At 44.7% G+C, this 12,846-nt stretch overlaps 1 protein-coding gene across 12 annotated transcripts in view; it reads left to right on the top strand.

Moving 5' to 3' along the window:
- arb2a (ARB2 cotranscriptional regulator A) overlaps positions 1–12,846 on the top strand; it is a 771,898-nt gene that overhangs the window by 578,863 nt on the left and 180,189 nt on the right. For 5 of the 12 annotated variants that reach the window (XM_068029683.1, XM_068029686.1, XM_068029685.1 and 2 more), the window contains exon 11: positions 2,258–2,549. The exons of 5 other annotated variants lie outside the window; for them this stretch is intronic. In XM_068029683.1, coding sequence (XP_067885784.1) covers positions 2,258–2,463 — 206 coding nt within the window. In that variant the 3' untranslated portion in view covers positions 2,464–2,549. Of the gene's footprint in view, positions 1–2,257; positions 2,554–12,846 lie in introns of those variants that run through there. 2 more of the 12 variants (XM_068029692.1, XM_068029688.1) reach the window with 2 other exon arrangements.

The raw sequence follows: 12,846 nt of genomic DNA, 5'->3' as shown, positions 1-12,846 counted from the left end.
GCTCCTCCTGATGTATATTAATGACTTTCACCTTGGTGTACAGTGCACGATTTCAAAATTTGCGGATGATACGAAATTTGGAAGCATTTTGAACTGTGAAGAGGATTGTTTAGAACTTCAAAAGGATGTAGACAGCTGGTGGAATGGGTGGACAAGTGGCAGATGATGCAGAGAAATGTGAAGTGATTCATTTTGGTAGGAAGAACATAGAGAGACAATATAAAGTCAAGTACAACTCTAAAGGGGGTGCAGGAACAGAAGGACTTGGGTGCATATGTACATAAGTCATTGAAGGTGGCAGGACAGGTTGAGAGAGCAGTCAATAAAGCATACAGTACCATAGGCTTTATTAATAGGGGCATAGAGTACAAGAGCAAGGAGGTTATGTTGAACTTGTATAAAACACTAGTTCTGCCACAGCTGGAGTATTGCACTCAGTTCTGGGTGCCACATTTAAAGAAAGATGTGACGGCATTGGAAAGAGTGCAGAAAGGTTCCCAAGAATGGTTCCAGGGATGAGGAACTTCATTTATGAAGATAGATTGGAGTAGTTGAGACTGTTTTCCTTGGACAAGAGAAGGCTGAGAGGAGATTTGATAGAGGTATTCAAAATCATGAGGTGTCTGGACAAGGTAGATAGAGAGACACTGTTCCCACTCATGAAAGGATCAAGAATGAGAGGGCACAGGTTTAACGTAATTGGCAAAGGAAGCAATGGTGACATGAGAAAAAACTTTTTCACGCAGCGAGTGATTAGGATCTGGAATGCACTGCTAGAGAGTGCAGTGGAGGCAGGTTCAATCAAGGTATTCAAAAGGAAATTAGATAGTTACCTGAAAAGGAAGAATGTACAGGATTATGGGGAGAAGGCAGGGGAATGGCACTAAGTGAATTTCTCACTCAGAGAGCCAGTGCAGACGCGATGAGCCAAATGGCCCTTCTGTGCTGTAACAATTCTGTGATTCTGAGATAAATAGGGGTATTGAGTACAACAGTAAGGAAGTTACGTTGAACCTTTATAAAGCCCTGGTTAGGCCACAACCAGAATATTGTATCCAGTTCTGGACACCACACTTTAGGAAGGATGTGAGGGTCTTTGAGAGGGTTCAGAGGTGCCTTACCAGAATGGTTCCAGGGATGAGAGTTTATCTACAAGGTTAGTTTGGAGAAGCTGGGGTTGTTCTCTTTGGAGCAAAGGAGATTGAGGGGAGATTTGATAAAGGTGTACAAGATTGTGACAGATATAGATAAGATATACAAAGAAAAGCAGTTCCCACCAGCAAATTGTATAAGGACTAGGGGGCACAGATTTAAGGTTTTTGGGAAGAGATGCAGGGGGATGTGAGGAAGAACCTTTTTACATAACAAGTGGTAATGATCTAGAATTCACTGCCAAAAGGGTGGTGTAAGTGGAGACAATGAATGAGTTCAAAAGGAAATTGGATGGGCGCTTGAGGGAAATAAACTTGCAGGGCTACAGTATGGAGAGGGGGAATGGAACTGACTGGATTGCTCTACAAAGAGCTGGCCTGAACTCGATGGGCCGAATGATGTGCCATTATGACTATGACTCTAAAAGGCTGAGCGAACCGGCAGGCATCTCTGCAACCCGAGCACTGTCTGTGAGAACAGTCTCCAGGAGCTGCACGTGCAATGGCAAGCCTCTACCCGGGGATGCCGTCCGGTTTGTCGTTTGCACCATTAAACGATCAGATTGCATTTTATTGTCATGCTGCTTCGACATCCCTCTGTGCAGCCTCCTGCTCTGAGCAGCCCATGCGATGCTATCAAAATTGCATTGCCTTTGGAGATTTGCTGCGAAATGCCCATTTAACAAGCTTAATTAGCTTTCCGCTGCTGCCGGGTGGGTTGCCATCACCGCACAGAAGCTGCCTCTGGGAAAAGTGGGAGGAGGTGGGAACACATCAGGGAACTGGCACAATGTATTTTTCTCTGATTTTGCTCGCTCCCCAATTCCAAACTTGCCAGCAAAGGCCTGGTAAATTTCTCCCCCATGTGCCTTGTAAGATTGCAGAAATTCCCCTTTAAGGCAAAAGTTTTCTGAAAATTCAAACTTGAGTTGTAATTAGTCAACCTGTTGCTTCATCAGTTTTCTGCTGCTCTTCTCACTTGCTGCAGGCTTTTAAAGCCTGCAACATTTCTTCACAGCTAGCAGTGTATTCAACCTGTTTTAGCTCGGAGTTGTATTGCCTAAATGTCAATAACTGTGTAAATAAACTAACCCCACAATTTCCAGCAGGGTTCGCACTGGAACTCCCAAGCCATGGTAGTGCCACCTCAAGAGCACAAGGACATCACAAATGGCCCCACGGATATGCCATTCCTGAGCCCATTCCAAAGGGGACTTTGCCAGGAATGGAGGAGGGTGGCTTGGGAAAACCCTCACCCTATGTGGACAGGTACCACAGGATTAGAGCAAACTCGGTAGAACTTCCCCTTTAAGGACTTTTAAAAGTTGAGCTGGATTCCTGGTGCAGCAGGTTGCGTATGATCTTTGGAAGGAATTGACATATTAAGCCAACTTGTGCTTTTGTAACATCTCAAAAAACATGCTTCAGCTGCTTTGGAGATGGTTTCAATGCAATGCATTAAAGGGTTATTAAATTATTGATATCTGTATTTTTAGGCTGCTACCATAATGTATTTATTTTAGGTTGCTTTTCAGTAATCTGACACATTTTTCAGATGTATCAATTAAAGTTTTGTTTAGTACAGTTATTACTGATTAAAATGTGACCTGAATTGGGATAGATTTTCACCTTCACTGCCTGGGCGATAATCTGGCAGAGCGGATTGCCTATCCTGTGTAGAACCCATCCAGTTTTCATCCCATTGAAATCAATGAAAAGAAAATCAGAAAGCTTTTGCAACGGAATGGCAATCTGCTCTTCCAGATTACTACCTAGGTGACGATAGTGAAAATCACCCCTGTTCTTTCATTTTGTTACATTGAAATCCTCCAGTTGTCACACTTGATTTTATCCTAGCCGAAATTAATGATACTATCGATACGAATGATCTTATGAAATAGCAAGAAAAAAGTAATGTCAAAAATAAGAAATAAAAAGAGATGAGTTATAACAACCAAACTATACGTTTTTTTGCACTACAGTGTTGTTATGGTGACAGTATGGTAATGTGCAAAGATATACAAAGACTGTAGTAGTGCACTGAAAGGCAATCATGGAGCAGGTTTTCAGGCTGGCGTAAGGTGGGGGATTTGTTTTATTGGATCGCTGCTCAGTTCACAATGCATGCGATCTTCCAGCCAGCCTCTTAATTATAATATGCTAATGAATGGAAAAGACCCTTTACACAACCTTCCATCCTCTTAGGATGGGATTGTGTTGCACTTTCCATGCCCACTGAAAGGGGCATAAAAAGAAGCTCTATATGCAAAGAAATACCTAAAGCATTTTCAATGGCTTTTTATTGCTTTTTTAATTTTCTAGAATGCAAATGGAAAGTTTAGGTAGAAACAAAAACTGCTGAATAATATCTGAAATTGCTGAAAACTGATTGTAATTAACAGAACAGGAAGATCATAAGAAGAGGGAAAATGAAAAGGGACTCATAAAAGACAAACTATCACTGTATGTCAAAAACTGACAAGGCTTCTAATTGTAAGCCGCAAAATCCTATGTGAGTTGGTAAGTCAATTTCAAGTTAGAGAGGAGTTTATATTAAAGCAACCCAAACACTAATTTATGGTTGAAGTTATAAAAGGTGAAAAGAATACTTGCAGTTGCCATTATGCCACCAGCTAAACTGTAAGACCTGCCCCATCTACCTGGTAATGACTGCAGGGAAGTAGTTGCTGAGTTCTGCCGTCTGCTGTAGCCTACTTGTAATATAGAAATGATAATCAATCACTACTGACCACTAACCTCAATCTTTCTGTATCTGACTCCTGCTGGCGTAGGAATCATCTGTAGGATCAACCAAAGTGTTGTCCATAAATGTATCAAGGAGCTGACTGATGCATTGGTCACATGGCCAGCACTTTAATCTCCTTTCCCACTGAATAGCAACAGAAGCATAACATAGCCACCTGATTTCACTGCATTTCCCATTGTAAAAAGATTAATTGACAGCGTCGCTATGGCCAACCAGACAGCAGGTTCCTGTTTTTCCTCACCTGCGCACTGTGACTCACTCAGCATTACCTCAAATCCATCAGCAGTATCCTCCAGGACGTGAGTAGCTTAGCTAGTGCTTGCAAATGTTGGTGTGAGTGAAATAGGATGGTGGGAGGTTCTGTCTTGTTCTGTGCCACTGGTAGTGTGGTCAGACTACTCTTCCACCCCTGACATGACAGAAGAGGGCAAACATAGAAGTGCATACAGTGGCACAGCCTGCTGTCCATCCTATGTTTGAGAAACTGACCATGCATCACATAACTAGGTTGTGTTGTACTAAGAAAGGGCAAGAATGAAAAGATAATGGGCAAAAGTTGGACCTCTATGCGCATTTAAAAATTCCTGTTGAAAATTGCTCGGTGCATGCACTGGGCATGCTGCACTCCAAATTTCCTGTTCTTGCTGTGGCCAAACCCTGTAGTCCGAGGTAACCAACATGAAGGCAAGTTTCTTCTTATGTCAAAGTTCATGAAAATCATAGTGCATGAGAACCTATTAGAATGGTCTGGATTTTATTCTGGTGACTGGGGTCCCGGCAGCAGTCTGGAAGGCAGAGGGAGAACCTGCCTCACCCCTCCATCGGACCCCTGTTGCAGTTTAATGGTAGGTAGCCTGTTAAATTAACTGCCCGCCATCTCTTTAAGGGATAAGCTTTCGCCTTCAGAGCTGTCGGCCAATTGGAGGGCCGGCAGCTCTGCAGAACTGGCTGTACCACCAGGAGCAGTGGCCACTGCCGGTACTGCAGGAGGTCAGCAGTGCCAAAGATGGACAAAACCCTGGGACTAAGGTGAGTGGGGTTGGGGTCTCTGGGGCCAGACAGGCAGGCCCCGGTGACACGGTGGGCAGTGGGGTGTTAGTGGGAGGGGTGAGGTGGGGTGGCGATGTTTTCTAGGGGCACAGCCATCACTGCTTGGGGAGGCCCTCCTGGGGCCTTGGGTTGCCTCCAAACGAGGGACACCCCCCTCAACCGCTCCAGGAGGCCGTGGAGTCAGGAAGAGGCCCTTAAGTGGCCATGAATTGGCTACTTACGGGCCTCAATGGCCTGGGGTGGGAAGGCTGTCCTCGCCCTTTCCCAAGGCAGACGAAATGGCAGGGGGCCAGGGCAACATCAGGCATGGCACTCCTTGCCATTCTGTTTTCCCCCCTGCCTCCATTCCTATCTCTGGCAGGATAAAATCCTGCCCAAAATCTCTAAATTCTAAATCGCAACATCCAGGTATCTGGTGCTAGTTTGGTTTCAGAACAAGTCAGCTTATGATTTATTCAGTATTGTGCTCCAAAGGGGAGTGATTCTCTTTATCCTCTTAAAAATAGGAACGGAGGCAGGGGAAGAAACAGAACGGCAGGAGTGCCATGTCTGATGTTGCCCTGGCCCCCTGCCATTTTGTCTGCCTTGGGGAAGGGCGAGGACAACCTTCCCGCCCAGGCCATTGAGGCCCTTAAGTGGCCAATTCATGGCCACTGAAGGGCTTCTTCCTGACTCCATGGCCTCTTAGCAGGGTCGAGGTGGGTATCCCTCGTTTGGAGGCAACCCAGGGCCCCAGGAGGGCCTCCCCAAGCAATGATGGCTGTGCCCCTAGAAAACCTTGCCACCTAACCGCCCACCCACCCCCCCCCCCCCCCCCACTAACACCCTGCTCCCCACCCTGTCGCTGCCTGTCTGGCCCCAGCGACCCCACTCACCTTAGTCCCCAGGGTTTCGTCCATCTTCGGCACTGCAGGCCTCCTGCAGTACCGGCAGTGGCCACTGCTCCTGGTGGTGCAACCAGTTCTGCAGAGTTGCCAGCCCTCCAATTGGCCGGCAGCTCTGGAGGCGGGACTCAAAGTAGTAGTCACCATTTTTGAAACTTAGAATTATTATTGGATTCCAGCCACATTGAGCTGACCTCCTAACAAATAATCTAGCCGGATGCTGGAATGGATACAGAACTTCCTCAGTAGCCATGAACATCAGTTCTTGAAAAGTGGCCATTTGTCTTACAGAACATCAATGCATCTGGGAAGCATGCTTGATCCTAATCTGTTCCTCATCTTCTTTAGTAACCTGATGGAAATCCTCAAAATCATTGGCTTTTACTAAGAATTGAAGAAGTTATATTGGAAGAAAAGACCTGCTGTTGTTCCCTTTACAAAGGAATGCCTGTGTCTGTATTATAACAATAACTGGCCTTAGGATTTTTCCCAGTTGGTGTTAGACTGTAACCAATGTTGTGAGATGATAATCTCAAGGTTATCTTGCATTCATTGCCAAATTCCAAAACAACACTAAACTGCACCATAAACCATATAGCCTAAAATTTATGCAATTATAATTTCTTGTTTACTCGTTTACAAATTTTCTGCTCCTATGACCCTTTTCCAATAAACTGCTGATTACCCAACTTCCCTTCCTAGCCGGTGCTAGCTAACATTGTAAATGGTTCCCTCTAGTCAGATACTGTCCCAATCCCATTCAAAATCACCATCATCACCAATCTCTTCAAAAATAAAACTACTCACTAAAGGTGCAAAGTAAATAATAGTTCTTGTTAATGTTGGTTTTACTTGGAAAACAGGTGAGGCAATCTCTTGATTATGTAATGGTAAGCATCATATAATTTTCTTTGAATGCTGCTATGTTAAATGAATTTTACTCTGAAAACAAGGTTGTCTTGTTTTGCATTATAACTTATAAAGCTATATTTTCTGAGAACAAACTGAAACTTTAGTGTCAAGTCCAACTCCAAACATATAATTACATCTTAGATCTCAAATGAACAGGAACACGGAAAGGTGAATAAATTAGGTGGTTTCATCATACAGAAGCTTTACTTTTCTGGCTACAGTTGCATAACTACAATCGCATGTTTTATTATTCATTCATGGGATGTGGCTGTCACTGGCAAGGCCAGCATTTGTTGCCCATCCCTAATTGCCCTTGACAACTGAGTGGCTTGCTGGGCCACTTCAGAGGGCAGTTAAGAGTCTGGAGTCACATGTAGGCCAGACCAGGTAAAGACAGCAGATTTTCCTTCCCTGAAGGACATTAGTGAACTAGATGGGTTTTACAACAATCCACAATGGTTTTCTGGTCATCATTAGACTAGCTTTTAATTCCAGATTTATTAATTTAATTCAAACTTTACCATCTTCCATGGTGGAATTCGAACCCATGTCCCCAGAGCGTTAGCCTAGGCATCTGGAATACTAGTCCAGTGACATTACAACTGTGCCACCACCTCCCCTGGACATCAGTTTCAGCCATTAGCTGTAATCATGGGGCTCTGATGGTCCAAGCTGTGTGGTGTTTGCCTGACCTATTGGCAAAACTATTACAAAACAACTCCACGTTTAATTTATTCAGTTAGTTTTATGTTTGAGGTCAGTTGAACATACTGAAACCACTGAAAATCATTAGCTGCAGCCAGTTCCTTGGAAATTTTGTTATTAAACGACTGAAACCCTCATCCATGCCTTTTTTACCTCTAGACTTGACTATTTCATTGCTGTCCTAGCTGGTCTCCCACATTCTACCCTCCGTCAACTTGAAATAATCCAAAACTCTGATGACTGTGTCCTAACTCGCACCGTGTCCCTTTCACCCATCACCTCATTGCTCACTTTCTACACTGGCTTCTGATTAAGTAATGCCTCAATTTAAAAATTCTCATCCTTGTTCTCAAATCCCTCCATAATGTTGCCCCTCCCTATCTCTGTAATCTCCTCTAACCCTACAACCCTTCAAGATATTTCCTGCTTGTCCAATTCTGGATTCTTGAGCAACCCCGATTTTAATTGCTGCACTATAAGCAGCCATTCCTTCAGTTGCCAAGGCCGAAAGCTCTTAAATTCCCTCCCTAAACCTCTTCGTCTCTCTATCTTGCTTTCCGCCTTTAAGACGCTCCTTAAAACCTACATCTTTGACCAAGCTTTTGGTCATCTGCCCTAATGTCTCCTTATGTGGCTCAGTGTCAAATTTTGTTTGATAACAGTCCCGTAAACATCTTGGGAGGCTTTACTACATTAAAGGCGCTATATAAATAGAAGTCGGTGTTATATATTCATCCTGTTCTGCCTGTTCCTTTATAAAAGTAATTTCCTGCCCCAGACACTAAGCTAAAATCATTACAAACTAAAGGAGAAAAGTTTAAAAGATAAAATTGGTCTGTCATACTTAACGTAATATTAGTAACATCTTGATTCATTGAATTAGAATGCAGAAGTGTTCACTTAAAAGGCAATTGGTATTATTTTAAATCACATTAAAATCTTTACGTCTTCTGGTCTTGGCAAGATAATTATCTGTGAAATTGAAATTAATTATACTTTATTGTCAAGGATATTTTGCTTTTTGTTCCGTATGAGAGATAAATACAGTGTCTTTGAGTACCCAGTCATACCCGTTCTGATGTGTTTAATATTAGTGTCACACCATAAAATGTAACAATAAAATTAGAATTAGGAACCAAACTGTTAAAAAGAATTTCTGAAACACACTTGGGATTTTGTTTGTTTTGAATTAACAGTCATTTACTTAGATATAATGTAATTGTATTGCTTTAATTATAATCAAACCGGTTTTAAAGCCATATTAATTGGAAGGTACCTTAGGTAATGAACATTTTTTTGAAATCTAGAGCAGACATCTATAGCTAATGTTGTCATTACCATAAAAGTGAAGGTGCATACCATTCTACTGTGGTTTCAGATGATTAAGGTAAAAGCTTTGCAAGTGGCAGTCTTCATAATTATGAGGTCCACAGTACCAAAGTGCTTGTTGCACGTCACTCTCAATAACACAGTTTTGAGGAAAACAAATTAAATTATTTGTAAACTTATATTGGTTTGTGGAAATGTGGGCCAGAATTTTACCGGCACACTGTGGTTCCCACTGCCAGGACCAAAAATGGGTCCATGGCGGGACCATGAAAGGGATTTTACTGGCAGGGGCCAATTAAGAGACCGCTGCCAGAACCACTGTCCAATTAAGGATGGCGGCCTGCTTCTCCAAGCTGCCAGTACAATCTGAGGGCCAGCAGCTCTGCAGCCTCAGCAGTGCCACCGATAGAGGTGACTGTTGCTGAGGCTGCAAGGGGAAAGAGACGGCACCTCCACGTTGAAGTGCCCTTGAAGAACTGATGAGAAAGTTTTGAATGTGCTGGTGCCAGGCAGGCAGGCCCCAGTACTTGGAGGGGTGAACCCTCCAGCGGTGGCCCCTCCGTGGGACATGGAGCCTCCAGGAAGGAAGGCCCGTCCCCGGGAAGCCACTGGTAGGCCTTCTCGATCTACCTGGCAGTCTCCCCACGCGGCAGGGGGCTCTCTTGATGCCAGTAAAATGCCCATGGGGGCATAAAATGGCCATTAATCGGCCAGTTAATTTGATTAATTGGCCGCCTGCCTTCGGTCAGCGGGCGACCGAGCCACTGTTGTTCTCGCATTTTGAAATATCCCATAGTGGCAGGAAGACATCGGGCTTCCCTCCCCACACCTTCCACCGTCATTTTACGAGCCTTCCCACCTCCCAGCCCGTCTTTTAGCAAACTTTTTCTGGTATTTCAAAGTTCCACCAAAGATTTGGCAAATACAGTTTCTTAAAGGGTGATTCTTAACCCGGCCCACCTGGTGGAAACGGGGCGGGTGAGCAGTTGAAATCAACTAGGAGATTTAATCGCCAGTGGCGCAGTGGTTAGCACTGCAGCCTCACAGCTCCAGGGACCCGGGTTCGATTCTGGGTACTGCCTGTGTGGAGTTTGCAAGTTCTCCCTGTGTCTGCGTGGGTTTTCTCCGGGTGCTCCGGTTTCCTCCCACAAGCCAAAAGACTTGCAGGTTGGTAGGTAAATTGACCATTATAAATTGTCACTAGTATAGGTAGGTGGTAGGGAAATATAGGGACAGGTGGGGATGTTTGGTAGGAATATGGGATTAGTGTAGGATTAGTATAAATGGGTGGTTGATGGTCGGCACAGACTTGGTGGGCCGAAGGGCCTGTTTCAGTGCTGTATCTCTAATCTAATCTAATCTAATCATGTCCCATTTCCTTCCTGCAGTGTTCTATTTTAATCTGCTCTTCTGAGTAGGTGGAAAGTACACTTACCTGAAACTGGCAAGGTCCACCTTTAAAATGTCCAATGAATTCATTTGGCCCTGACTACTGTTTTAACTGGTGGCCTGAGCAGACAGTGGCTGGCAGAAAAAGAAACAGAAGCCAAAAGAGACCCAAAGCTTTCTTAATTTTGTTTGTACTTTCCTTGAGGAGCTCAGAGAAGCAGAAGTGTTGCCCACCTTCCCAATCACAAGACCCTCTAGTAATTCCAGCCCCCAGACTTTTAAGTGCTGGCGTCTGTTCCTTCAATCTTGGCCTGCGGCTTCCTGACACCCAACATTCCACTCTGACACTGCTGCCAACTGCCACATATTGTTTCAAGCAGGCAACTGATGGGGGCATGCAGATGAGGTCCAGGAGCTAAAATTGCCAACGTCAATGGGGTTTGGCGCTTGCCTGAGCCCCTGCCCACCGATTCCTTCTCTGAGCTAAAATCAGCACTTTGTAACGTTCTTTTTCTGGTCGTCTCCTATTCTCTCTTCTAAACATAGTGAGGGCTAAATTCAATTACCCCAGAAAATGAGAGTGGGGATTGCGATGTACGATTAACTCGCACATGCTGATTGCGATGCTCTTTTAAATGATTTCAGCTTCCAGCCAGCACTACTGTTTGGCTGATGCATCAGCAGGGGACGAATAATTTGAGTGGCTAGCACTAGTGCAAGCTAGCCTGCACCACTTAAAGGAGAGGTGTAATGTGGCTGGAGCAGGTGCTGGTAGTCGTGCATGAATTGTCTGTGACCTGGGAAACATTGAAGAAAGGTTTAACATGGGAGAGAGCAAGCAACATGTTTTTTGGAATCTGCACTGGAAGCTTGGTGGAGGAGGTGGAAAGGAGAGATATCCTGTATCCACCGTGGGCCAGGAAACCCTCCAGACACGCCCTCAGAAGGCAGTGAGAGCAGATAGCTGTGGAGATCAATGCCAGCAGTTAAACCGCGAGGACCTGGATCCAGTGCTGCAAGAAGTTCACTGGCCTCACATGAGTGGTCAAGGTTAGTGAATGCATCTTCAAATGCCATATCGTACCAACTTCACCACTAGCCTCACACTGCTCAATTCACCACAGCCCCATCACCTACCTATCAGCAATCTCTAACAATCAGGATTCACACCTGACATTCAAATTTTCCATTACACCGTTACACACTTCACACTGCTGCAAGCCCCGCACCCACATCTCACAGCTTGCACACGGTGCCAGCTAATCAATCATGACAGCCACATCGCCCAAACACATTGTACCACACTCACTGACACACAACAGGGGACAGATGCACCTGCATATCCTAAACTCCATGGAGGAGACAGTGCTGGCCACTGGCCACTGCTGAGGCCATGGCCAGTGATGGAACCGAAAACATTGAAGATGATGGTATTATCATACCTAATCCTCCTTCTCACACTGCACCTCCCCCTCATTTCCACACTTTACAAGCTGCTGATGGTGTAAGCATGCACCTCTTAGTATCCTCCGCACACCTTACCCTTGGGCCTTTTTCCTTTCAGATGCCTAAGAACTGCAGCCTGGTCAGGCAGTGGAGGAACAGCAAGAAGATAGTGATGATGAAGACACACCATCATCTGATTTCACATGTGCAGCCACCAACTGACATTGCACTTAATCTAGAGCAGGTTTGCCAAACCTTTTTGGGTGGAGGGCCGCTTTACAATTTTTGCTCGGCCCAGGGGACCAGTGAGCAAATTGCGAAAGATAAAGGCATTAAAAATTTATCTTACTATTTAAAAACAACAACAAATATGCATTTTTGTGAAGAAACCTTAAATGAGGAAACTAATTTATTGACTTACTTTCTCGTCACTATATTGAAAATTGATTTAGTGACATACCTGGCATTATTTTTGCTTGCATAAGTAGTCAATCTTTGCCCGCTCACTTGATGTAGCGATGTAGAGTATTCTGGATAGAGGTCCATCTTTCAGGTGAGACCTTGATCTCTCTCTGCCCCCTCTCCCTGAGCTCTGTGTGTGCATGTCTCATTCTCTCTTCCGCGCCCTCCCACTCTAGGACTGGGGGACACAAATTGAAAATCCTTTCCAAAGGATGCAGGGGAAATATGAGGAAGCACTTTTTTATGCAGCAGGTTGTAATGACCTGGAACTCGCTGCCCACAAGGGTGGTGGGAGTGGAGATGATCACTGACATCAAGAGGATGTTGGATGGCTACCTGAGGGAAATAGAGTTGCAGGGCTGTGGGATCTGACTGCATAGCTCTGTGGAGAGCCGGCATGGTCTTGATGGACAGAATGGCCTCCTCCTGTGCTGTAAGTAAATGACTCTTTGACTCTGTCTCCCTCCTCCCCTTTCTGTGTCTCTCTCTCTTTCTCCCCCTCTCTGTCTGTCTGTCTCCTTCTCCCCCTCTCTCTGTCTTCTTCTCCTCCATCTCTCTATCTCCTTCTTCCCCTTCTCTAAGAGTGCCTCTACACTACAATAGTAGAATAAAAGTTTTAAAAAGTTGGCTTTCCACTAGTTGCAGTTTTGCTGTGATCCTCTCGTTGGTTTCTCATCCCATGCAAAATGCCAGATTCTCTGTCTCCTTCTCCCCCCTTTCTGTCACTCTCCTGCACTGTCTCTCGGTATCT

Source organism: Heterodontus francisci, chromosome 4, assembly GCF_036365525.1.
Source record: "Heterodontus francisci isolate sHetFra1 chromosome 4, sHetFra1.hap1, whole genome shotgun sequence".
Classification (NCBI taxonomy): domain Eukaryota; kingdom Metazoa; phylum Chordata; class Chondrichthyes; order Heterodontiformes; family Heterodontidae; genus Heterodontus; species Heterodontus francisci.
The sequence above is the reverse complement of the archived record's forward strand: the minus strand, read 5'-3'. Positions and strand labels throughout refer to the sequence as shown.